This window comes from Pteronotus mesoamericanus, unplaced genomic scaffold (genome assembly GCF_021234165.1).
Source record: "Pteronotus mesoamericanus isolate MK-2021 breed Mesoamerican mustached bat unplaced genomic scaffold, CSHL_Meso_final contig_25, whole genome shotgun sequence".
NCBI classification, from domain to species: domain Eukaryota; kingdom Metazoa; phylum Chordata; class Mammalia; order Chiroptera; family Mormoopidae; genus Pteronotus; species Pteronotus mesoamericanus.
This window is the reverse complement of record NW_026555105.1, coordinates 7167409-7193642: the sequence shown is the minus strand read 5'-3', so window position 1 is coordinate 7193642 and position 26234 is coordinate 7167409. Positions and strand designations below refer to the sequence as shown.

Here is a 26234-nt window from a genome sequence, read left to right as displayed (position 1 = left end):
CTTCACAAATGACCCTCATACTCTCAGACCTGATGCACAATGTATCTCCTTCTGCTTCTGAAAAGTATTTTCCCAGCCCCTGGGGTTCAAGAGCAGGGAGAATGTCTGCATGTGAGGCCTGGCTCTGACTTACTAGCTGTGGGCAAGGCACTTAAGCTCTCGGGGGTCAGGCTGCTTCCTTTGCTGGCTCAGGGGAACTACCACAGGTTGCTAGGGCCTAGAAAATCTGTCTCCCTAGCAGGCCTGGAGTGGGAAACCAAGCCCTGCAGCTCCAAGGCTGCCTCTCTGGCCCCTCCGAAAGGTCTGGATGTCTGCCCATCCCACCACAGACTTCTGGTAACACCTTGATTTTTCTTTTGGGAACCATCCCTCTCTCCTCACATTCTGCGGCTTGGGAAGTGTTGATCCTGCCTCTGCAACTCCATATGGACGTGTTTCAGCCCCGGCCAACACGGTGCTTCTCTGCCAGTCCTCCACCCCACCAACGTGATCGGTTCAGGGACAGACATATGATCTGGTGCAGGCCAATGAGAGGCTGCCCTGGGGCTTTTGCTGTTAACTACTGGGAAAGGACACTGTCTCACTGAGATTGCTGAGCTGGTCCAATGTCAAGTCAGAGAAAAGTCAGAGCTGGTCAGAGACCAAGTTCTGATGAATGATATGAGCCCCTGAGTCCTGCCAAACCTTACGTCAAAACCACCAATTTTTCAGTTATATAAACTTACAAAATTATTTTTGCTTCAGTTAGTTTTCTGTAACTTATGAGTTGATGAATTCTAATACTCCTTTTGTGGTCCCTTCAGTCACAAATCAAAGTCTAGTAGTGGACAAACTTTAAGGAAAATGAAGTTATGGGTCACATTTTTTAAAAAGTGCTTCATCTGTGACTGCTCTGTCTTTTGTCATTTCTGTCCTCCACGGGCTTTTTCTTCTAATAATATAGACACGCCCTAGCCCAGACTAGATATTGATTGTAGGGCTTGTAATGTTCACTACTGAACCCCAGTGCCTAGCACATCGGGGGTGCCTTATAATTATTTGTTCAATGAATAAACGAATAAGATACTCATTTATCTGAAATGTCCAGTGTCTCTCCACCTGTGAGGTTCTGAATGCCGAGTCCCTGCTTTTCCAACCCCACCTTTCACCTACCCCTTGCTCACTTTAGTCCGATCACTGTCTCTTAAAACCCCAAGCTTGTTCCTACCTCAGGACCTTTGCATTTGCTGTTCCTCAAAAGGCCTCTTTCCCCTCTTCTCTCCCCAGCTGGCTCCAACTCTTCCCCCAGGTCTCAGCTCAAATGTCACATCCTCAGGCGCTCCCAGGCCACACTGCCAAACAGCCCCACCCTGCTCTTCCAGTGTGGTTCCACACTGTTTGATTTTCATTACAAATCAACATCTCAATGCCCATGTGCATTTATTTATGTTTATTGTCCCTTTCCCCAGGAGGTCATCTCCGCTAGGGTAAGTCCTTGTTGACTGGTTCACTGCTGTGCCCCAGGGCCCAGGTCAGAGCCTGGCCCACTCTAGATGCCAATAAACATTTGCTGAAGGAATTCACTAATAGGGATCAGCCTTCAGTATTGTATCATCCTGATCTCTTACAAAAGGATCATTCCTTACCAAATCACCAGTCCCCTCCAAGTGTTTGGAGCAGATATCAATACTAATTGTCTCAGGTGATGAGGCCCCTATCCTGAGCCAGGGTTGCCGGGGAAGCTGGGAAAAGGCTCGGGGTGGCGCCTCGCCCTTCAGACTCCTTCCCCCTCCTTCCCCAGCCAACCAGGAAACACGAGGCAGCCGAGGTGAAGTAGACTCTTGCTGCTTTGTTATAAATATATTATGTACATCCAAAACATGACATTAAAATATTACTCCGTGTTACAGAAAAGATATTAAGGCTTTCTATTATTTACATTAAACAAGCAAGCACCTTTAAAAAAAAACAAACCAAAACAAAAAAAAGCCCCACTCTTCCTTCCCAGACATACCCCCGGCCGGAGTGAGCACTGTGTCCCATTCCAAGTAATTAAGACCCACTGCAGGGGCTGCGCCCTGTGCAGTCACCCCTCCTTCACTTCAAAACATCAGCTCTAGAATCACATGGGCTGATAGGGGAGAAGGAGGGTCCAGACTCGGGTAGGGGACTCTGGCCTCTTCTGGCCAACTGCCCTCAGACCCTTGCTGCACTTTGCTATCTTTGAATGGACAGGCTGGGCTGGGGCCGTCCATCAAAACCTTTGGGGTCAGTTTACAGAGCTATGGCAGGGCAATGCTCCAGGCACATTGAGGTATGCCTGGGGGCTCCTAGACCACTGCGGGCAGACAAGAAGGGACAAATAAAGACAACTTAGTCGCCCCGACGCCAGCCACACTGAAGGGCTGCCCAGTGGGGCCAGGGAAGGTTGCAGTGTAGGGGGTGGGGGTGAACTTCCCCTCTACCCAAGGGGCTCCTTTTTCTGCAGAGTCAGGCTTGGCAGACAGAGCAGCTCAGGTAGCTAGGGAGGGGCCAAGGAAAGAAAACAAAAAGAAAAGGAAATTAAAAATCAGTGGCTCAAGTATTCTGTGTCACGAAGGGTGGGCTGGGGGTGCCCAGGTCCAGCCCAGGAGGCATCCTCTCCACCTGGAGGGGCCAGCGCGAGGAAGGCTGGAATTTGGCAGATGGCTTCGGTTTGGGGAGGCTGGGGGAGGTTGGCAACGAGGCAGCAGGCTGGAGGAGTTATTTGATCTTCTGGGCCCATTTCATGTCATCTGCCCGAGGCTTCTCACCCGTCAGGCCCTGGATGAGGTCCTCTAGGCGTCGCCAGAAGCCCAGCTTCTCCAGAGGGTAGTTGAGCCAGCCTGCAGTGGAAACAGGGCAGCAAGGGGTTGAATGGGTGAGCAGCAGTTGAGGGAATATAAGGAGAGAGCTGGTCTTGCCTGGAGCAGAAGCAATAGAGTGGATCTGCAGGGGGGAGGGGACAAGGAATGATCAAAGAATCGCAGGGGGGGGGGGCACCCATCAATGGGCTCAGGGGCTGCTCAGACACGCCTTCATACCCTCACTCGTTCACTTTCTTACTGAGCGTTTACTATATGCGAGGTATGGTGGCAGTGTTTCTTATCACTTGGCTCAAATGCTACCTTTCTCAGGAAGCCTTCCCTGACCGCCACTTAAACCATACTCCAGGCCTGCCACGCCCCCCTTTTATTTCTTTATAGCCTTCATGATATTGTAACTATCTCCTTAATTCAACACTTCCCTGTTTTTTTGTTGGTTTTTCTCTCTAACCCCCAAATAGAATGTCAGCTCCGAACAGCAGAACCTCATGTTCTTTCACCGTTGATCCTCAAGTGCCTAGAACAGTATCTAGTGCATAGTTGGTGCTTAATACACGTTGCTCACAATCTTATTTCATATCTGTAATACAGTTTCCCACCAAAACCAGGCAGATACTATTATCAGTCCCCTTTTTCCACATGAGAACTGAGACTTAGAAGGGAGTCTCCTAATTAGTAGGTGGCCAAACCAAGATGGGCCCCAGGCATGGCTGAGCAGTTAACTGAACTCCTATGTGGCTTAAGTCTAGCCCTTCCACCTGCCTGCTCTCAAAGACCATGACTTTAGGATGCGTAAAAGATATTATTTGTGGCTCTCTGTTTTGCCTTCAGAAAACAGCCCTGGCTGGTGTGGCTCAGTGGACTGAGTGCCAGCCTGCGAACCAAGGGTTGCAGGTTCAATTCCCAGTCAGGGCACAGGCCTGGGTTGCAGGCCAGGCCTCCCACTAGGGGGTGCATGAGAGGAAACCACACATTGATATTTCCCTCTCCTCCCTCCCTTCCCCTCTCTCTAAAAATAAATAAAATCTTTAAAAAAAACCAACAACAAAACAATCTCCTCCTCCAAAACCCCAGTAGCTTACTGAGTACCTACTGTGTGCTAGGCACTCTGCATCTGCCCCGTGCCATTCACAACCCAGCCCTGCGAAGGGGGAGTGTGCAGGAAGTAGCTGCTGCCCCATTTGTGGACAAGAATCATGATATCCAGGGAGGCTCAAGTCTTCTACAGGTACCCATGGAGGAGATGACAGTTGGACCTAAGTTGGCCTGACTTGACAGCACCTTATATATTTAACACAGAAAGACACTCAGCCGGCCCTGGAAAACCGGCTCAAGCTGACCTCTCTGGCACTGGCCCATTACCAATGGCAGGTGAGCCTCCTTCCTGTTCCTCAGACTCCAGGCATCTTTCTGCCTCAGGACATTTGTACTTGATGGTCCCTTTGCTTGGCATGATCCTTCCCTATTTACCTGCAAGGTCCCTCCTACCCTTATTCCAGCTTTCTGACCTCCTTACATGAGCAGCCGCTCTCTGTCCTTTTCCCTGCTCCATCTCCACCATAGGATTTCTCAAACCTGGGCTTTGTCCTCTTTCCTCTCACCCTGCCCCAGGGCCTTTGCACTAACTCGCGGTGCCTGCAGTGCTCTTCTTTCAGATCCGTATGACTTTTTCCCTCAGCTCAAATATCACCTCCTCAGTGAGGCCTTCCCTTGACCACCCTATTTAAAAGGCGAAGCTCCGCATTTCCTTCTCCTACCCCCTGCTTTATTTTCCTCCGTAGCAGTTACTGCTTTCAGATGTAGTACTTATTGTCTGGAATATCTCCTATTAGAATGTAAATGCCTTGAAGGCAGGATTTTTGCTTGTTTTGTTCAGTGCTGTGTCCTGAATCCAGAGCAGTGCCTGGCACATAATAGGTGCTTAATAAATATTGGCTAGGTAGATGGGTAGTTGGATTCAACTCCATGAGGTGGGGAGGGCAGTTTTTGTCTTGTTTACAACTGTGTCCTCAGCACATAATAGGTGCTCAATAAATCTGCTCTGAGAGACTGTTCCCACAGGGCACAGGCTACATGACCTCCACTGTGACCTGGGCCCTTCCGACCCTGAGGATGGAGTGGTAGCCAGAGAGGGTGGGGGTGGCCTGTGCTATGCCACCTTATAGGCGCACCTGTGGTGATGCAGAAGTAGGTCTCGTGGGGTGACACGTGGTGGATGCGGTGGTGTTTACGTGGCAGGATGACATGCCAGTCCTGCAGGAGGGTGACCCAGCGTGGTAGCCCAAAGTATGTGTGCGACCACTTGTGGATCTGGTTAGTGAAGGTGCCGAAGATGATGAGGCAGAAGACGAAGCATTCCCAGGGGTACAGCTGCTCCAGGGCTTCTGCAAGGTGGGGAGAGGGTGGGTACCCACAGGGCCCATGTAAGTTCCACACTGCGTGGGGGCCCACCACCGCCCTGGCCCTTACTACCTGCCCTGGGCGGTTCCCATCCCAGGCTAGTACCCAGGTCCCAGCCTCCCACGTGGCCTCAGGCAAGCTCAGGTTCCCTTCCTGCTCAGCGGGCAGATAATGAATAAGCGTGAGTGAGAGTTAAGAACATGGGCTCTGGCGTCACAGCGCTGGGTTCAGACCGCTGCTGTGGCGTTTCTTGGTGGTATGAGTCTGGGCCAGGAACTGCCTCTTCAGGTCTTAACTTCCTCATGCATAAAGTGGGAATCCGTCCTTACCCAGGTTCCCTAGAAGCACAGCCTGAGACGAGGATTTGGGTACAAGTGGTTTATTATGGGGTGGGGAGTGAGGAGAATCCTCTCTTCTGGAAAAACAACTGAGGGAGTGAGGGAAGCAGGCTGGGGGAGTCTTGCCTTAGCCCGATCCCGGGGGGGGGGGGGGACTCTGGAGCGCTAATGGCTCCATAGAGTTGGTACCACTAAGAAATAAGGAGGCTGGTCTTTTGTAGGTGTTTCCTGTCACTGGCTTCTCCCCAGGAGAGTGATGGGACCCGCCCTAGCAGTTCTCAGGAGGGGCAGCTGGGAGCCACCTCTCCCAGCAGCCACGGGGTGTCCTGGGGGTCCCACCCTTCGGGAAGAGGATGTGGGTGGGACACCACAGCACCCACTACACCACAGATACTCATCACATCTACCCACAGGAGGTTGCTTTAAGTGTCAACGAGGTGTCCGGTTGTTAGAAAGAGACTGGGCAGAAGAAGGTGAAGTGACTTGCTTTGGGACACGTTCCCTCCCTAAAATAGGTAGGGCAGAGATCTCAACACAGGACTGTCTGAGTTCACATCTCTTTCCACTAAGCTAGCACAGCAGAACCAGAAGCCCTCAGGGCTGGGCAGGTAATACGAATGAGCAAGGGGGGCTGGGTGTGGGACAGCAGGGAGTAGTGGGCACTGTGGCAAATTGGAGAGTATGTGTTCTTTCTAAAGGCAGCAGCTACAGCTCAGCTCCAGCCCATGAAGAAGCCAACTGGGAACAAGAACCCAGGGTGCACAGATCCAATTGTTTAAGAGAAGCTGGAAATACAGAGCTTTATGTCAAATATCCCAATTTTATATGAAGGTTAACTAAAAATTTTTTCATAACGTTGTGAGGGGACAAACACATACACCCACAAGCCACAGGAGACTCATGGGGGCTGGGAGGCGTGTCCTTCCCCGATGGCCCCCGGGGGCCCACCACCAGCTGGCATGCTCACCGGGGCTCTGTGTGCGGAACTTGTAGGCCATGTTCAACAGTGGCAGCAATGTCACCAGGCAGTTATCTCCATTGGTCTCGATGAAGTCATGACGCGTAATGGCCGTTGGGTCGATGTGATGCTCTCGGAATGGTCGGATGAAAGCCTGGGTAGGACAGGGGGTGGGAGTGGGCATAGATCCTGCCAGGCAGCCTGTGGTGGTCAGCCACTCCCCACAACATCCTGCACACACTTAATCCGAGCTCACCTCCTTGGCTCTGAGATGCTGGAACATTCCTTCATGCCACTGATACAGACCCCACCCAGCCTTCAGTGTCTAGGTCTAGCAGCTCTAGGAGAAGACAGGTCAAAACGACCTGGCGGGGACCTTGGGCCGGTACTGCCCCTCTTTGGGCCTCAGTCTCCCGACCTGGGATCTGAGGAGTCTTGGAGACAATCTCTGCCCTTCTTTACCACCTTAAGACGGCTGGGGAGGTCCTCACAGTGACAGGCAGGACCCTTAACTTCTTCCCAGCGTCTAAGCCCTTCCTTCTGGCAATTCCCTCCCCTTCTTCTCTTAACAGAATTATTCTGATGGGGCTAACCCCACCATTCCCTAGTTAAGAGTGAGCATGTGACCCTACCTTGGCCAATCAGAGCATTCCTTCCCTGTAGCCACAGTGACTGGCTGAGGGACCGGTATCTGACCCGTGCTGGGCCAATGGGAGTGAGCGATGGGACTTTGGTCATAACTCTGGGAAAGGAAGAGTTTTCCTTCTACTGGGGGTGGCTGCTGAGCCGGGAGGATTAAAGTCTAGGAAGCTGGAAGCGTAGGGGGCAAACCTACATGACAGTAAAGCCAATAGAGAGGAAGGCAGAGACAGACATAGAGGGAGACTGAGTCCAAACAATATGTATGGTCTGCCTGTCCTACGGGACCCAGCCATGACTTAATTTGGCTCCACTCCTGAAATTTTCAGTACATGAATCAGTACCTTTTGCTTGGTTAAGCCAGTTTGTATTGGATTTTCTATAACTGACAACCAAAAAGGTCTGACTGGTACAAGATAAAGTTCAATGAAAACAAACAAACAAACAAACGAGCCACAGCAGGGCAGGCAAAGGAGAACAAGGGATTCCATGAGGTGGACACACATCAAAACTCCATGACTGTCCCATGCCTGATGCTTTTGCTTCCAGGAAATCCCAGGGGATTCCTCTTCTAGCCCTGGAGGAGGGGCATGTAGGTCAGGCTGGAAGGGTGGTTTCCATCTTTCAGACAAGGAAACAGGGGCTCAGACGTCAAAGAGCCCGATCTCCTTCCAGAGGAGACAGGCTCGGCTGGTCAAGATCCGCACGCACCTTCCCCACGATGGGCAGCTCCACGGAACCCCACGTGTCGGCTCCCCAGTGAACCAGGCCCGACAAGAAGTCAGCAATGAGGGCCCCTGCAACTGTGCACAAGAACAGGGTGAGCAGTGGGAGGGGGAGCGGGGACACACCAGAGACACCTCCCCGCCTGCCCGCCCCAAACCAGGGAGTCACACGTTCACTCAGCGGCTTGCTTGCTCATTCACTCATGTGTCAGTGGGGAAAGCCTGTCCCTTCTCTGCCTGGGACGCTTTCTTTCCTGTGAAGGGAGCCTCGCGTGTAATACTTCTGGGTTCAACCCGGATCGGTCCCTTTACTTCTTCTGCCCCAGGGGAGAGGTAGGGACTGGAGAGAATAAACTGGGCATGCTCAGATCAGCTCAACCTTTCCCTGTTAGGAACTGGCTGTCCCCTGCTCTGACCCCCAGTCGCCCCTCGTAGGGATGCCCACTCTGCTACAGCGTTGCTGGTGACTAGGTAGAAATGTCCTTTTGGGGTTTGGTGTCAAGAAAGTACGTTCGCTGCAGATAGACACCATGCTCCCTAATCCAACCTAGATTTGATCGACAGTAAAAGATCGTTTGGCAACCAGCAGCCTTTTCCTTGTCTTTGTTCCCAGTTGCTTCACAACTGGAGTGGGGTCCCTTTTGAGACCCCAGCACCATTCACTCAAGGGTTCAGTATGACACAGAGGTTAAGAGCTGTTAGATCCGGACTTAAATTCCAGTTGTCGCTCACTAGCTGTGAGATGCGGGGCATGTTCCTTAACCTCTCTGCCCGAGTTTCCTCTAGATCGATGGGAATAATGACTTAAAAAAATATATATGGCAGCTATCATTTATTGAGCACTTTCTTAGTGTCAGACACAAGTGCTTTACCTGCTTGAGTTCAATAAATTCTCACCATCTGTTAGAAGTTTGGTCACATTCATATTTTGACTTTATAGAGAAGGAAACAGGTTTGGAGAACAGAAGTAACCAGACCAAGGTGGCACAGACGGCAAGCGGCAGGGCTGGGCTCTTACCCTGCCGTGAGGTCCAAATCTAACACAGCAGGAGGCACCGACACCTTGTACACATGGAGAAACTGAGGCAGGGAGGCGCCCACCTGTCCAAAGTAACACCTCAGTGCCACCCCCATCACATTCCCCTCTCCCTGCATGTCAGCCCTCTCAGTGTGTTGTTCCCTTACATGCCTCTGGGCCTTCGCATTTGCTGTTCCCTTTGCCTGGAACATTCCTGCCCAAGCCGTGACACAGCTCACTCCTCCACTGCCGTCAGGTCTTTACTCAACGTCCTCCAGGAACACCTGATCTGAGATTGGACCTACCCGCACCTGCCAGCGCATCCTATCTCCTGGCTCCTTTTCTCCAAGCACCTGTCACCTTGGACTTCATTTTTTTTGTTTACTGTGTCCCTCACAAGAATGTCGGCCCCACAAAGGCAGGGGTTTTAGTCTTTTGCTTATTGGCTGTATCCTGGTGCCTGGCATTTATCAGCGGTTCAGTAAATACTCATTGAATTAATCAATGTAAACATGAAGTATAGTACTTGGCACTCAGTAAGTCCTTAATACCTGTTATGATTGCTCTTGTTCAGCCACTTAGTCTGTCAAGCAACCTGCTGTGGGAACCGGTGCTGTGCACCAAGCTCTAGAGCCAGAGATGCACCAGACTCTGAGCTCACTGCCTCCAGGGCAGAGAGACACCAGGCGGGAAAAGCTACCAAACATGGCAGGGAACAAATGCAGCTTCCGGTGATGATAAGTGTAGCCCCCTGGGCCACGTGAATTCAGACAAGCGCTTTCCCTCCCCTTCCCCAGACTCAGTTTCTTTGTGTGAACTTGTTGTTCAAGGCCCAGGTAGGCCATTTAACAGTTTTCTGAGTTCTCCTAGGGCCCCCAGCCCCTTGGTGACAAGAGACCAGGGCACTAGGACACTGTGAAAGCTGCAGAAAAGTCCCCAGGGGCCTCTCTGGAGGACGGGGGCTATGAGTGAGGGGTCAAGAGTGGGCATGCAGTTCCGATGCTTGGGCCCAGGTTAAGGGGTAGCCGAGGATGAAGACTCTCTAGAAGCCCTGGAGCCTCTGCCCCATGGACACCAAACATGGAACGGATGGTGCGGGCAGGAGAGCCGCCGTTCTCTGCAGGCACCTGCAAGTTCTTGGTGAAAAGCACAGGGGGGTAGGTGAGAACAAGCACCACCTCCTGGAACGCGGAAACCGAAGGGTAAGCCGTAGGGTAACACTGCACAAGCGGGGTCCTCTGGGCCTGTGTACCAGGGCCCTACCCAGGGCTGGGCAGTCCTTCCCCTCAATCACAATGCTGGGAGGGCGGACCCAGGTAAGAGGGCGTGGGAGGCCAGGCAGGCGGAGCCGAGGGCTGCTGCACTTGCTCTTCCTCCAGCTGGCTCCCCACCCCTCCCTAAAGGTCCCCGGGTGGTGGGCTCCTCTTCAGCCTTCTAGTTCAGGGCAGACATCACCCACCCCGCTGGTGAAAGCCAGCCCCTCCTCTGTCGGGTGCTCCTGGTCACATCTCTGCTTTACTTCTATCATGGCCCTTGTCACCACCGCCTGATGGTGTCATTTATTATCCCCACTTCCTGGATGAGGAAAGGGGTTCTGAGGAGGTGACCCCCCACCCCCCATACCATGATGTGGAAGCGGCAGCCATGAGACGGGGAGAGGCGGGTCTACCTGCCTCTAAAACCAGCACCCTTTCATGCCCTTAAACTGCGCCTCAGTAGGTCCAGAGGCATTAACTGAGCTCCCACTGCATACTGCAACATGCTCTATACGCAGTACCTTGTGTCTCCCGGGAGGGACAAGAGGCTACGTGGTCAAGAGCTAAGGTGACTAGATTAAGAATCAGGGGCCTCCTTTCTTGCCACCACATGGCTGCGGGATCCTGCAGGCCACAGCATCTTCACTTGCACAGTGAGGGGTCAGCTGAGGCGCTTCTGGAGCCTCTACCCCAACTGCTCTGACAAGGCCTCTGAGTGCTGCCTACACGCAAAGGTGGCCTCCCAGTGGGTGACCTGGTGCCCCGCGATTGTCCTCTAACCCCTGTTCCATGCAACCACCGATCTGCTCCTTATCATAGACTGGTTTTGCCTGTTCTAGAACTTCACATAAATGGATTCATATAATATGTGCTCCTTTGGGTCTAGCTTCTTTCGTTGGCATAATGCTTCTGGTGTCATCCATGTAGTCGACATCGCAGCAGTTTCATCGTTTTTTATTGCTGAGCTGCATTCCAAACTCTGGATGTGCCACAGCGTGTTTATCCACTTTGCTGTTGGACACCTGGGTTGTTTTCAGGTAGGGCTCTTATGACTAAACTTTCGTGAAAACGTTCACATACAAGCCTGTGTGTGGACAGATGCCCTCACTTCCTCTGGGTAAAGACATCAGCTACTTATTTATTTAGTTTTCTTAAAAAAGATTTTATTTATTTATTTTCAGAGATAAGGGAAGGGAGAGAGGAAGAGAAACATCAATTGGCTGGCTCCCACACCCCCTCCCAACTGGGGACCTGGCCCGCAACCCAGGCATGTGCCCTGACTGGGAATCGAACTGGTGACTTTTTGGTTCACGGGCCAGTACTCAATCCACTGAGCCACACCAGCCAGGGCTATTTAGTTTTTTTTACTTGACGTTTATTGGGTACTTCAGGCAGCAGGCCCGACGTCAGCGCCTTAAATGTTTTATCTCTTTTAATCCCTATACGGCACCAAGGCCAGTCCTAAACCGATTACACATCTTATCTCTGTAACCACCCAAAGCATTTAATCTTTAGAGGTGACAGAAATAGCAATAAAAACAATACAGATGGCCCCCAGACTTACAATAGTTCAACCTATGACTTTTCAACTTTACGATGGCAGGGAAGCAATGCACATATTAAATTACATATGCTATTTAACAGTTTATTATAAAATAAGCTCTGTGTGTCGATTTTGCCCAACTGTAGGCTCATGTTAAGTGTTCTGAGCGCATGTAAGATAGGCTAGGCTAAGCTATGGTGTTCAGTAGGTTAGGCGTAGTAAATACATTTTTGACTTATATTTTACAAGGATGTAACCCCATCCTAAGTCAAGGAGCATCTGTATTAGAAAAAACAATGTTTGTGGCAACGGTTAACATTGGAGGACTTCCTGCGCGGCCGATCCTATATAGAAAGTGTTAAAAAGTGTGTTTTGGGGGGTCATAGCTCCCATAGCTTGCATATGGGTTGTGCACAGTGACTTCCTTCCAGAGAGAGTGCGTAGGGAAAGCGGGGAGAGTAACTTTGCAGTGGAGAAAGCTGACAAACACGGCCTGGGCCAGGGGTCAAGCTGACAGTACACACCCTTCCTGGGACGCGGTGAAAACGACACTTTAACTCTGAGCTCTTCCTCTCCAAAACATCTAACCCAGTCTAAGAAAAGCACCAAATTCCAGCAAGGGGGCATCCACCGAAATACCAGTCCTCCTCAAAACTGCCAAGGTCACCGAAAACAAGGAAACTCTGAGACACTGTCACAGCCTAGAGGAGCCTAAAGGGACACGGCAACTAGATGTGACGGGGAGTCCTGAATGGGACCCTGGAACAGGAAGAGGACATGAGGCAAACTGAATACACTATGGACTTCAGTTCATAATAATGCATCCATATTGGAACACTAATTCTAACCAATGTATGAAACTGATGTAAGATATCAAATGCCGATAATAGGTGAAATTGGGCGCAGGGGAGTATAGAAACTGTCTGTACTATCTGCTCTGTTTCTGTAAATCTAACTGTTCTAAAAGTAATGTCTTAAAAAGTGTGTGTTATCTCACTTCATGTCTACTGGGGCGGGCCCCACCGCATCCCGACAGAAGAGGAAATGAGATGAGGGGGTGAGGACTGGCCAGGGCCACGCAGCGGCTGGCCCGTCAGGGCTCCTAGCACTTGGCCAGAGGCCGTCGTGAGGTGCTCAGGACGACCCTGCGCCTTCATGTCCGAGTCTGGGAAATGGGGATTTTAATAGTGCTCATTTGCCTAATTAAAATGAAGTTACTAAGATGGGCTAACACAGGTAAAGTGCTTGGCACGGTCCCCAGGACACAGCGCGTGCCCTCCAAATGCAGCGACAGCAGGCAGTTTCAGTGTTCCTCCCCTCTCAGAGCCTCAGCCTTGTCTCCCGTTAGAGGACCAGCGCCCGCCTCTTGGGGCTGCTGAGCAGGAGGAACGTGCGCCCGGACAGGGGTCAGGAATTACTTTGGGAGAGAATGGGCGCTCCCCTCCTTCCAGGAGGAAACGGCTCTGTGATCCCTGGGCCCCTGCAGGAGGCTGTTGTTAGACTCCAGGCCTGCTGCCTGAGGCTGCTTTAATGGGGACAGGGGTGGCAGAGGCGGGCACACAGAAGCCTCTTTGTCCCAGCCGGTGGCAGTGGCTGGCGGATGGCTCACCCCGGGGACTGCTTCCGCCAGACCGCCTCCTAGTCTGCAGGACGCTGGGGCGGGGTAGTGGACCGGTGATGACTCACTCTAGGCTACCCTGACTCACCGGGTGACCTTGAAATGATCCCTGGGCCTCTTCGGGGGGAGGGCCCACTTCCCCACAGGTCGCCCAGTGGGGACTTCTTCATCCCTGCCCAACCCAAGGCCTGGGGTGGAGACAGAGAGCAAACACTGCTGAGGGCTGGTCCACATGGTCCTGGGCCAAGCCCTGGCTTTCAGCTCAGAATCACAAGGGAGACGCCCGCCTGACTGGTCACCAAAACTCCTACTCTCTCTTTCAAAGACCAACTCACAAGCCCCACACCACCTTTGGAATAAAAACCCCAGTCCCAGCTCTATTCCTCAAAGCACTGGGCATATACCAGCCTCGGGGCCTTTGCACTTGCTCCCTTTGCCTAGAAGACCCCTCCCAGAGATATCTGCCAGGCGCCCTCCCTCACCTCTTTTAGGTCTCTACACAAATGTCACTTTCGTAGAGAAACCCTCCCTGACCTCTCCCATCTTCCCTGCCTACTCCCTTATCTTGGGCACATGTTTGTGTTTATTAGCTGGGCACCTTTTCATGCTTCTGCCTCCCCTCATTTCAGAGGCCTTGCAGAGGCGCCGGGACCTCTGGGGAGATAGTGCTGGGCTGAGTGGGCACTGTAGGCTGGCACAATGCCCTTATGTCCTGCGTGTTAAGGCACAAATCAGTGCAGCTACTTGAACTGATTAGGGACTGTGTAAACACTGATATCAGAGGACTGTCTGCTCTTATCAGCCCAGAGGCAAAACGTACAAGATTGGGAAACTGGAATCAGATGCACTGGCCAGACAGTCTGAGATCTCCTGGGCCCAGGGCTGGAAGCGGCCTGGTCCCAGCCACAGACGTGAGTGGTGACCTGCCTGGGATGTCCACTGCTGTGGCTCGCACAACACACACCTAAGGGCCAGAGGCTGCTGATCCTTCGCCCAAGCTAGGCCCGCTGCCTAGGACACCCTCTCCTCCCAACGCTAACTGGAGGCTGTATGGTCCGCAGGTCGGGGGCCAGGCACCTCTCAAAATGTGATCCCAGACTCTGCTGCTGCCTGGCTGGGGGCCGAGGGGCAAGTCACCCGGGCACTCCAAGGATGGTGATCAGAACCTTCTCACTAGGTTGCCATCAAGAGTTAAAAGTGCCCAGCTTGGGGCCTGGCACATAGTAGGCGCTCAGGAAATACCCCCTGACCACCGAGGCAGAAGGCCCCGGCCCTGGTGAGTGGTATGCTGGGTAGTGACCCCTCCCTGCCCCTATTCGGTCACTGGCCCTCTCAGCAGCTGCGCATACCTGCACTTCACCCTCACACTAGCCCCAAGAGGCAGGTGAGCAGTTTCACTTAAAAGATGTGGAAAACCAGGCTCAGAGACGCAACGATGCTTGCCCAAGGCCACACAGCTAAGACACGGTAGAGCTGGGGCTGAACCCAGGTCTGCAGGGGCCTGCTCGTAACCACCCCCGACGGAGCTCATCCCTGACGGGTCTGACTACAGCCCTTGAACGGGAGGCGGGCAGTGCAGGTCCTGCTCACCCCCGGGCAGGTGGGGCCCAGGCTCCCCAGCAATGGATGGGTTAACCCCCCTCCCCTCCAACCGGCCTGGCTGGCCCTGTAGCACGTGTCCACCCCACCCCAGATCCAGATGGCTTACTTAGCTGGCCTGAGCACTACTGGCTTCGGTGGCCAGGATGCTTTGAATGAGAGTGTGGGAGCTAAACACTGTGAAAGGAGACAGTGGATTAAGAATTACGTTGTGCTTCTGGCTTGAGATGGGACTCTAAGCCAGTCCCTTCTCCAAGCCTTAGTTTCCTCGCCTGAAAAATGATCAGGAGAACTCTGGCATCTGCCTCCCAGGCTGCGGATCGGTGACGACTGACTGGGGGAAACCACTCGACAGGTGCTGCTAAGTTGCGGTGTGCTCACTCATTCGTTCAATAAATATTTATCGTGCACCTATGGTGTTGTCAGGTCTGTGCTTGGGGCTGGGGACGTAGCAGTGGACAAACAAAAACCTCTGCTCTCAGGAAGCTGACGTTTGAGTAGGGGAGACATATAATAAACAGATAAAGAAATATATTGTATAAAAGTGTAGGGTGGGGGGATAATGGAGGGCTGCCATTTTTAGGGGTAATTCGTTGCAGGGGGCAGCTCCCAGAGGGGGTGACCTCTGAGCAGAGAACTGGATGAGGCAGTGAACTCTGTAGGTATCTACGGGAAGTGTTCCAGGAACAGGGGAAGCATATGCAAAGGCCCTGTGGTTAGGAGTGGGGCCTACACAGGCACAGTGAGCAGGAGCAGGAGTGTAGCGGGAGCAGGGTGAGCTGGAGAAGAGTGGAGGGAGATGAGGTCTGGGGGGGCGCGGGGCTGGGCTGGGCTGAGGAGTTGCTGTGTCATCCTATGTGCAACGGGGGAGGGGCATGACTGAGGGAGGTCCTAACAGGATCCCTCTGGCTGCGTGTGGAGAATGGAGGCAAAGGTGGAAGTGGGGAGACGAGGGAGGAGGCTCGTCTGAGAGTCCAGCGGAGAGAGGACAGTGTCTGGACCAGGGTGAGGCAGTGGAGGTAAAGAGTAATGGTTGGATTCTGGGTGGTTCTTAAAAGTGGAGGCAAGAACACTGGCTGATGCTTTGGATGGGGAATGGGGAAAGAGAGGAGCTGAGGAGGACACCCAGGTTTTTGGCCCAAGTGACAGGAAGGACACAAGAGGCCACTGACTGAGATGAGGCGGCGTTCCCCCAGCACGTCCCGCACTGTGTGCACACACACATCCACACATGTATACATGTGTGCAAGTCGCCATCAGAGGGGTACAGAGTCTAGGTGCGCCCCTGGCCCCCAGGGAAACAGCGGCGGGGGGCAGAGCCGCGGGCACTCACCGACACCCAGCATCACGAGGGGCGTGTGCTCCCAGCGGGCCAGCAGCAGGAGATGGACCAAGTTGTGGGCGATGAGGCTGAAGCACAGGACCACACAGCACCACTCCTGGAAGCGCTTGCCTGTGGGGAGCGAGGGCAGAGGTAAGCACATAGGGCAGCTCCTGACTCTCCCAAGCAGCCGGAAATCAGGACGTGGGCATGAAATCTCTTTAAATGTTGCCACATATTTTTAATAGGCACATGAGCCTGGACAAGCTGAGGCTCACTGCAGCTTTGCCTGAGGTGTCAAAGCACTGAAATAACTTGTGTCCATGGCCTGGGGGACCAGCCAAATTAATTTGGTCCGCAGCATCTCTGCAGCTAGGACAAAGCCAGGGTGTGCACGCGCTAGAATATCCAGGACATATTGGTAAGTGCAAATGGCAGCCATTTATGCAAAAAATAAACAAACAAAAAACCCATCCAGGTGACAAAGAATGTGTGACAAGGCCCCTAAGAAAATTATTTTCCCAGGCAGCTCACCCCAAGAGCATGAAAGACCCTTAATGATAACAATTTTCTTATCATTAGTGTTTAACACCTACTGAGCAGTTAGCTGCGGTGATGCTATTTTGCAAATGAGAAATGTGAGGGTCAGAGTGGTCCCGAGGTAGTAACCCAAGGCCACCCAGCTAGTCAGCTACAGACCAGAATCCTGTGGTCACAGGGTCTGGCTCCTGAGACCCTGCTCTTACCTGTCCTGCTGACCTTGGTCCCTCCCTATTACCCTCATGGCCCTGGCCACATTCTGGGACAGGATCACCTTAAACAATAGGCCTAGGAAGGCCCTTGTGAGTGATTAACCACTGAAGGGACCAGAGCACATAAAGCTGTTTTCTCTACCCAAAAATAAAGTTTCCTCCTGCGTCTGTCCTCTCCTCTCTTCAGTGCTTTGTATGTGCTGTTTCCCTCACCCCTCTGCACCAGGCTGACTCTGGCACCACCCTTGCAAATCTTGACCTGGAATCTCTGCCTCCAGGAAGCCATCCAGGATTCCTCCCCTGACCCCCGGGCTCCCCCAACAGGGGTCCATCACGTGGGACTGTCACTGCCTGAGTAACATCTATCTCCCCCTATCCAGATGTGAATTCAGGAGGCCTAGGACTGAGTCTGGTTTGCTCACCAGGACCCTGGAACACAGCAGGTGCTCAATAAATGCTTATGGAATAAAATTCCCAAAGATGATCCTGAGGGACGAACTGCCAGGCTTTGTCTCTGGGCTCTGCTCCCTAAAGCACCTGGGAAGGAAACATGCCGTTGTTCCTGGTAGGGAAACAGGCCCGGGGGGGGCGGGCGGGCCTTGCCCAGGCCACAGGACAGCAAGCTGTGCCCCAAGCCGGACTTGTGCAGCTGCCCTGTCCTGGCCCTGAGGAAAGACCAAGGCTCACGGTGGGGAAGGGATATGCCCAGAGTCACATTCCCCTGGTCCCTTCACATAGGGACAAGAACACTGAGGCCCAGAAATGGCAAGGACCCTGACAGGGGTCATGGAGCAGCAGAAGAGGGCCCCAAACCCCTTGCTTCCTGCTTCTTGGCCAGGCGCTGTTTCTCTGCCACACCCCAGCAGCCCCCGGCTACGGTCACCACAATCTGGCCCCACGGGGCCTCCCCCATCTGGTTCCTCTTTGTGGCCAAGGCCTGGGGCTCAGAAGCAGGAAGCCTGGGGATGGGAGTCAGCGGGGTGAGGTAAGAGACAGGTGATTCCGCAACACCAGTAACAATGGATGACACTGGCTGAGGCCTACCACAGCTGGGGTGCTGGGGTTACCCCATGTCAGCGATGCCACAGACCCACTCCCTCTGGCATATTTTGTTCTCATGTAAAAAAAAAAAAACAACAACTAGCCACAGACACACACACAATCACATGAAATTCCTATTTTCTGCTTCCTTTGAGAACATAGGACTCTGGCCACTCTGGGGCCCGAGCAGCCGTGGCGGCCCCTATTAGAAGGGAGCAAGTGCTCCCCGTTTACCTTGGTCCCCTCCCCTCCTGGTAGCATTATATTGGGTGGCTTCCCTTGGTGGCAGTCCTGCCAGTCCCCTGCAGTCATCTGAGTTTTTGAGCTTGAGGCACAGTCTCAAAGTCTCAGTCCCTCCAGGTAGGAACTGTGTGACCCCATTTCCCAGATGTGGAAACTGAGGCTCAGCACGTAAAAATGAAGAGCTGGCTTTGGATCCTGGACTCGTACATGGGACACAATAGCCTAAATGTTTGGGGTTGTCCGAATTCCACATATCGGTCAGCGCTCTCCCCATGCCGTGGAGAATGTCCCTGAAATCTGAATATACGAGGTCTGTCCAGAAGGTATCCAGCCGTGTAATATAAAACATAGAGACAGTTATTGAAATAGATACAAGAAACACTGTACATAGGACAATGACGCCTCAGTCCCCCTCCAAGTGGGCACCTTGGGAACTCACAGCTGCCCCATCATATGTTCCTGAATCTCATTCATGGTCTGAAATCTCTTCCCTTTCAAAGGTGATTTTAGTTTTGGGAAAAGCCAGAAGCCACAGGACACCCAATCTGCGCTGTAGTGGGCTGAGTGACCTCGGTGATTTGACGTTTCACCAAAAAGCTCTGCACAAGACATGATGCATGAGTGGGTGCGTCGTTGTGATGAGGCTGCCAGTCACCATGGCCCATAGCTGCGGCCTTCTGAATCGTCTGAATAGTTTCTGCAGAGGAATGTTCAAGCTTAATGCAAAATTTGATGCAGATTTGTTGCTCTATTCACTCAGTAATTTTGAATGCAACGGCCACACAGTACACATGCTCACTCAACGGCATCTACCGCCCCCACTGACTAGTACAGTGAAGTCAACATTGTTCATGCACGCGCACTCCAGTCCACTCTCCTTGGCTGCCAGGTTATATCCATGTTGCATAAACTCTTCTCATTGTATTAGCAACGGCTGGACTTTCTCTGGACAGACCTCATATTCCCATCTACGTTCTCTTTGGTCCCTGGAATCTGGATGCTTTTGCAGACCAAAGGCCTCAACTTTGACCCATAAAATACATCTACAATAATAAATGGCCTTCATTAAGTACCTTCTACATGCCAGGTACAATGCCCGGAGTAACCTCAGCTAACTCTCACTTTCCTCTATGGACCTCTGCCCCATCCTTTAGAGGAAGAGACTAGGCCTGGAAAGATGAAGTGGCTTGTCCAAAGTCACTTGAGAGTCACTGAAGTCACAGCAGGGATAGTCAGCCCAGCAGGGCCTGCATCGCCACATGGTTTAAATGCTGGCCTTTGCAGATTGATAGACTGGAGCCCAGGGAGGGGAAAGGCTTTGCTGGGACACAAGAGCTCGGGCTGCCTCTGGCAGAGGGCTGGTGCCTTGCTTTCTTGAGCCACCCCCAGTGTGGCCCGTGCCCGTGATCTGGGCTGATTACAGCAGTGACTGCCAGTTGGCTTCGGGGGGGGGGAGCGAATTGTGTGTGGCGGCTGTGGAGGGCTGGTAGGAGCAGGGATGTCGGGAGGCAGGCCTCGGCCATCTCTGCTTTCCTGGGGGCAGGCTGCAGCCAGAGGCTTGGCACCAGGCCCAAATCTTCTAATTCAGTCAGACAAGCTCTGAACGACCTGTACTTCTGATGGCCTCTGGCCACTAGGAGACCATTGGCCCCAGGAAAGGGTGGACAGGAAGTAGGGAGAAGGCAGGGAGCAGAGAGATACAGAGAGACTGATGTGAGAGCGAACAGGAATCAAGAGACCCAGAGATGAGAAACAGAGGCAGAAGAGAAAAACAGACACAGGGAGAGGTTGCAGGGACAGGGAATAAGAGACAAATAGCATGGCCAGAGACAAGGAGAGACAAGGAAAGGGAAAAGAACCGACTGAGAGGCAGAGAGAAAGCTTGGCCCCAAGTGTGGCAGGGACTAGGCCTGGCCACAGAAGTGGGCCCAAGCCTCTGTCCTCTGGCTTTAGTCAGGCCCATTTGGGAGACTGAACCTAGGCTCAGCTCTGGGACTACAGGCCAGGACTTCTGCTCAGTATCCTTGACACCCCCTGCCTTTCCCCTAACTCCTGTGCCCCCCAGGGCCCAGGGCATGTGTAGTTAGCCAACGGGGCAGGTGAACAGCTGACTCTAGAGACCCCTCAGGATCCACCGCTGGAGCCCAGGGCACCGTAGGAAGTGGTGTACGCATAGGCAGGCTTCAGCTGGCACCTGTCTCACCTGCTGGCCTGCCCCTGAGTCCAGGAGAGGCCTGCCAAGCCTGCCAGGCCCTTCACAAATCCTGGCACCTGGCACCAGGCAACTGCTGCTACAAAACCCGAATCCAGAGTGGGGCGGCGCAGACAATGGGGCTCTCTGGCTCCCAGCACCAGCAGGGCTCCTCGTCCAGATACTTGGGGCCCTTGGGATTGGGCCAAGGCTCCCTCCAACCCTCGCTGAACAGATGACTCACAGTTTCTGGCAGACACCCGGCCCACTCTCTCTGCTCCGCTGACCTGGAACATTGGGGAACGTCGATACCCTTCCCACACGCCCACCTTGGGCTGGCTCACTCCCACAGTGAAGACTGAGAACATGGAACCTAGGGTGCCCCCCACCAGGGTTCTGGCTCTGGCCCTGCTAACTGGCTGTGTGACCACTGGCAGGTCACAACTCTTTACTCAGCCTCCGGAAAGGCTGTCAAGGTGGATGGGGTACTTGCGAAGTGCCAGCACTTTAGGAAATCCAAACAGATGCAATCCCTGGCCTAGCCAACTTCCCATCCGGTGGGGACAAGTCCAAATCCAAACCAGGCAGGACAAGTATGGGAAGAAGACATTCTTCTGCATGAAGAGGCTGTGGGGCCAGTTTGGGGGGGGGGGCGTGTCTCAGCTTCCTTTCCTATAAATGGAGTTAATGCCAAAGTGCTCCTCAGACAACTGTACTAAGGATGGCATGAGAGTATATCAAGAAAATGCCCAGCACAGGACAGGGCTCAATAAATTTCTTCGCCTTGTTATTGTTGCCAGCTGTCACAGGGCCAATCCCCCACTGGCCCCAGGAATCTCAAGAATCTAGTCCTGCCCAGACTGGTATGGTTCAGTGGGTTTGGCATTGTCCCATGGAACAAAAGGTTGCTGGTTCGATTCCCAGCCAGGGCACATGCCTGGGTTGCAGGCCAGGTCCCTGGTTGGGCACGTGTGAGAGGCAACCAATCAATGTTTTGCTCACACACCAGTATTTCTTTCCCTCTCTTTCTCCCTCCCTTCCCTTCTCTCTAAAATGAATAAATAAAATCTTAAAAGAAAAAAAGTGTCTAGTCCTGCAACCTAGCACCATTTCCTACTCTCCCTTCGCTCACTCTGCTCCAGCCCATAAGCTTCCTTGCTGTTCCGCAGACACTCCAGATATGCTCCTACCTCAGGGCCTTTGCACTTGCTGCGTCCCTGGTCTGGACTAATCCTTCCTCAAATATCTTCACCTCTCCCTCTCTTCAGGCCTCTTTTCAAATGTTACCTGCTCAGTGAGGCCTTAACTGTCTCCTCTGAAATGCTACTGGCCCCCAATATTTAATTTCCCTTTTTCCATCTATATATATGTCCCACAGGGTTTGGCAATACTGGGCAAGGGAGGTCTTTCCCTCCTATAATGGGCTTACTGAAATGCCAGCCCCATTTTTCCTTGTCTTGTTCACCGCTTTGCCCCTCAGGGTCTAGAGCAGGGACTAGGACAAAGCTGCTTAATATGTAATGAGTCTGCTGGGCTCATTTTATAGGTCAGGCTCAGAGCGGTCAAGGTATTTCCTCAAAGCCGCACAGGAAAGGGACAGAGAGGCCTATGAAATTTGGAGAAACCAGTCTGGCCAGTATCCCTCCCTTCACTCCTCACACCTGAGCTCCATGTCAGGAGATAGGCCTTGACCACAGGTTTGGGGTACTAGGCGGCTGCCTGCGGCCTCAGGTCCCAGCATGGCTATTCTTCAGAGAGTGAGGGGCCTTTGTGGAGACCAGAACTAGACAAAGATGCCATCACGGTGGAATGGGGAGATTGGGGGTCCCTAAGGGAGGCTCGATATGCTCATGTATCATTTGGTTGAAAGCAGGTATGGTTTACTCGAGTGGGCAGGGCTGGACACCAAAGGAAGAGGCCTTTGAATCTTTACCCTCTATTCTCAGGTGCTGAGTCTGAGGACCAGAAAGTGAGGCAGCTTACTCCAAGATTCACAGGAAAGGTCAGACCACTGGGTTGACAATAGGGAGCACCTACTGTGTGTCAGGCACTGTGCCAATGTGGATGATCTCATTTCTTATTCCTAACAACACTGAAGAGCAAATAAGATTTACCTTGTACCCATTTTAGAGGTAAGGAAACTGAGGCTTAAGAGAGGGAAAATGGCACACTGGCTGGTATGGCTCAGTGGGTTGAGTGCCGATTGCGAACTGAAAGGTTGCTGGTTTGATTCCCAGTCAGAGCACATGTCTGGGTTGTGAGCCTGGTCCCCAGTTGGGGGCATGAGAGAGAGAACCAATTGATGTTTCTCTAGCACATCGACGTTTCTCTCCCTCTCCTTCTCCCTCCCTTCCCCTCTCTCTAAAAAGTAAATAAAATCTTAAAAAAAAAAGAGAGAGAGACCTGGCCCAAGTCACACAACTAGGTAGCATAGTCAGATGCCAAGCCCAGGCTGCCCTAGGAAGTGCAGGAGTTAGTCCGTAGGCTGGGTGTTTTGGGAAAAGGCTGAAGAAACCATGACAGCATGGGCCAGGTACCTAAGTTAGGTCAGAAAATAATCATACCCAGAACATGGAATAACAGGTCCAGAAAGGTCTCTGGTGACCCTCCATGAGAATATGAATGGCCCCCGTTATGGCAGAGATGGTGTGTATGCAAACCCAGGCCGGTCAAGTCAAAGGTGGTAGGGGACCCATGCCCACCCCAGGCTAGGGCTGTGCATGGTGCACACATTAAGATGTCAGAATGTTTGACAAACAAAGCTTGGTGTGATGACCATGTTCAGCAGAGGAGCCTCTGTCAGCTTCTAGTCACCTGACTCTGGAGTCCTCAACAGCACTTCCCTAAGGCCTGAGGACACTTGGCCTTTTTGGGGCCAGATAGTGAGATTCCTGGGGCTCAGTAGGAAGTCAGAAAATGGGTTGGGAGTTGGCATTTGCTGGAGCATAAATGGTAGGCACAGTAGTAAGAAGCCAGGGGCAGAAGAGGAGCAAAGGTCTCTAAGTTGTGGTCTGGTCTGGGGAATATGGGAGCTCTACACCTAAGTGCCAGTGGAGGGGCTAATACATTCACATTGGGAAGGGGCAAGAGATAAGAGTTGTGGCTTGGGCTGGGAGGAGTTTAAACTGGAGAATTTGCAATGCCTTCCCCACGGGAAATTCCGGAATACTAGGTGAGGTGCTGAAGGGTCCTCATTGCAGAGAGTTGGTGTGTTTGTTGGGGGAGAGGGGACAGCAGTGATGGAGGAAAGAGACAGAATGGTGGTCTGTAGTTTCAGCCACTAAAACTAAAACTAGAATGGGGGTTTGGGGGGAAGGACGTCTGGGACCCTGGGTAGCTGGAAGTCCCTGAATTGGGGTGCCCAGATTTAGGGGCTCTGAGGTCACTGTTTCCAGCCCAGGGCCCTAGGGTGTGAATTCCGGACCTGGGAAACCTGAGATGGGGTATGACTTTTAGGGGGCCTGGGGTGGTGCATGTAGCTGAGGAGCTCCCTCCTGCTCGTACTGGGTACTGGGTTGGGGGCGGGGGGAGGATCCCTAAGTCCAACGGTGCTCTTTGCAGCCGCCGGTGCCCCGGGGCTAGGATCCAAATCTGGGAGTGCGATGAGAGCTCTTTTTGTAGTCCCAGGAGCTGATATTGCAGTTCCTTGATATGGGGAGTCTTCGCAGCCTGAAATCATCGGGGCTGGGTATCTGGCTGGGGCTTGGAAGTGGCGCTGGGATGGGGTCCCCAAACTTAGGGGCACTATTTGCAAACAGAACCCAAGGCTGGAGTTCTACATTGGGGCCTGCGGCTGGGGTTCCGATCTGTGAACCCGGGGTCGTTGTCCGCAGCCCCGGCTGGTGACTGCAGGCCTGGGGCGTGGGTGGGGGGGGCCCGAAGGTCCTACCTGGAGAGTAGAGCGCGGCCAGCTCGCGGGCCCCGGCGTGCTGTGCGCCCCATCGCCGGCAATACGCTGCTTCGTCCTCGTCGAGCTCCGGCTGCTGCCCCGGCCCGTCTTCGGCGCCCGCCATGGCCACTGGCCCGGCCCTGCCGGTGCGCTCTGCTAGCAGCGGCGGCAGCGGCTGCAGGGCCGCGGGACCGCGGCGCTATCACGCCGCCCAATGACCGCCCAGAGCTGGGGGTGGCGGTGGCGCCGCCGGGGGCCTCGCCCGGTCGCGCGTCACAGCCAATCAGCGTCCGCGCTGGGGACGCGCCGACCAATCAGTAGCTGTCGAGCCGCAGCCAACCGGGGCGCGCCGGGGGTACAGCCGCAGCTGGGCGCAGCTGGGCGCGGAAGCGAGGGGCGTTGGCGAGTCTCTGCCCGCCTCCCTCAGCCCAGGGCTGTGCCGGTTGCCCGCCTGACGGAAAGACGGGCCGCGGAGCCTCCCACGTCGGTTTGGTTTTACCTTCCTGTGCAATGGGCCGAGTTCTTGCGCCGCCTGACCCAGAAACGGGTATTTCTTCAGCACGCACTGTCAAGCGCCTACTGTGCGCAAGGAACGCGAGGGCGCCGGGTCAGGGAGCCAGCGCTTGGTGGACACTTGAACAGAGCTCCCTAGTTGGGACCTGTCTACACTGGACCAGCTTACACAACCCTCCCGCGTGCAGAGGTGCCGAGGACCGTGCGTACACCTGATGTGTGCCACGCCAGCTCGTGGTGTGCGCCTGGGAGGAGAAATGCCTGATCCCCAGGAGCTCCTGTTCCCCGGAGGGGGAGGACACTAAACTGATGACAATTACCTTAGGAGTCACTGTAAGATTTGGTGAGCACTTAGTATCTGTTAGGCGCCGAGCCAGGAGCTAGCCGGCAGCATTTCATTTACCCCAATGATGTTGTCTCTTCAGAGACTCCTCCTGACTACTCAGCTCAAAGTTGCCCCCTCCTCCAGTCACTGTGACATCACCCTGTTTTGTCTTCACAATGCTGGTCCTGGGCAATGAACTTGCAGGTCACATCTCCCCCACTAGAAAACAAGCGAGGGCCAGGACTCGCTCTGTCCACAGCCGAATCCCACGTCTTGATCGGAGCAGGACGCACGATAGGCTGAGTAAATGGTTGCTGAGTGAATTATGGCTCAGTCACGCGGTTTTACTACCTCGGCAGGTAAATGACAGGGGCAGGGTTTTACCGGGTTTAGTTGACTACAAAGTACATAATTGTTCCGGTAAGGCCACACAGTGTCACCAAATGAGAGCCACCCTTCAAGGACATGGAAGGACCCAGGAGGTGCCTGAGGGGAGCAGGGATGGGAGCTAAGACCCCTGTCTTTTGGAGCCTCCGTTCTGCCCTGGTTCTCGGAAGGGTGAAGCCCTGGATTCCTCAGCTGCTAAGTTGCCCTGGTCACCTTAGGTCTGTTTTCTCTGTGTTCCTGCCATGGGCATCCCCTGCCCCAGCCAGGCCCATGCTCCCTCCCTGCTTCCTACTCTGCCTGACTGCAAGGTAAAGAAAGTTCATTCCGATGGCAGGGATGGGGCACAGCCCCAAATCTGGTAAATTGTGGAGAACCCGGCTGTCCTCGCTGTCATTTAGTGACACATTTGGATTTTCAACCCAGGAGTTTGAGGGCTGCTGGCCTTGGTGGGGGCTGGACCTCAGATTTCAGAGAAACGCCCTCCGAAGTTCTCTGCATGTGTCCCAGACCTCCATGCAGTCTGGGATGGTTGGTTACCACGGGTGTCCAGTGTCTGGAGCCCGCCCAGTGGCCAGCACTGTGGGTGATGGACTGACTGACAGCCTGAGATCATTCATTCGTTCACTCGACACATGTTTATTAAGCATCAACCGGGC

General features: G+C 53.4%; 1 protein-coding gene across 1 annotated transcript; it reads right to left on the bottom strand.

The window, feature by feature from the left end:
* Positions 1 to 1530: 1530 nt before the first annotated feature.
* On the bottom strand, positions 1531 to 24534 carry PEDS1 (plasmanylethanolamine desaturase 1). Its single transcript, XM_054573604.1, has 6 exons — positions 24354 to 24534; positions 16250 to 16369; positions 7869 to 7960; positions 6528 to 6672; positions 4994 to 5206; positions 1531 to 2843 (listed from the first exon to the last, which is right to left on the bottom strand). Exons 1-6 carry the CDS (start codon positions 24475 to 24477, stop codon positions 2722 to 2724), a joined length of 816 nt encoding a protein of 271 aa, XP_054429579.1. The 5' UTR covers positions 24478 to 24534; the 3' UTR covers positions 1531 to 2721.
* Between the last annotated feature and the right edge of the window lie 1700 nt (positions 24535 to 26234).

Bases quoted from the DNA above. Each gene is read 5' to 3' on its own strand.
- PEDS1 (XM_054573604.1), bottom strand. From the start codon at position 24,477: ATGGCGGGCGCCGAAGACGGGCCGGGGCAGCAGCCGGAGCTCGACGAG. The intron at 16,370-24,353 runs GTAGGACCTTCG...CGCTCCCCACAG, and splicing joins GGCCGCGCTCTACTCTCCAG to GCAAGCGCTTCCAGGAGTGG. The intron at 7,961-16,249 runs GTGAGTGCCCGC...TCTTGTGCACAG, and splicing joins CCTCGTGATGCTGGGTGTCG to TTGCAGGGGCCCTCATTGCT.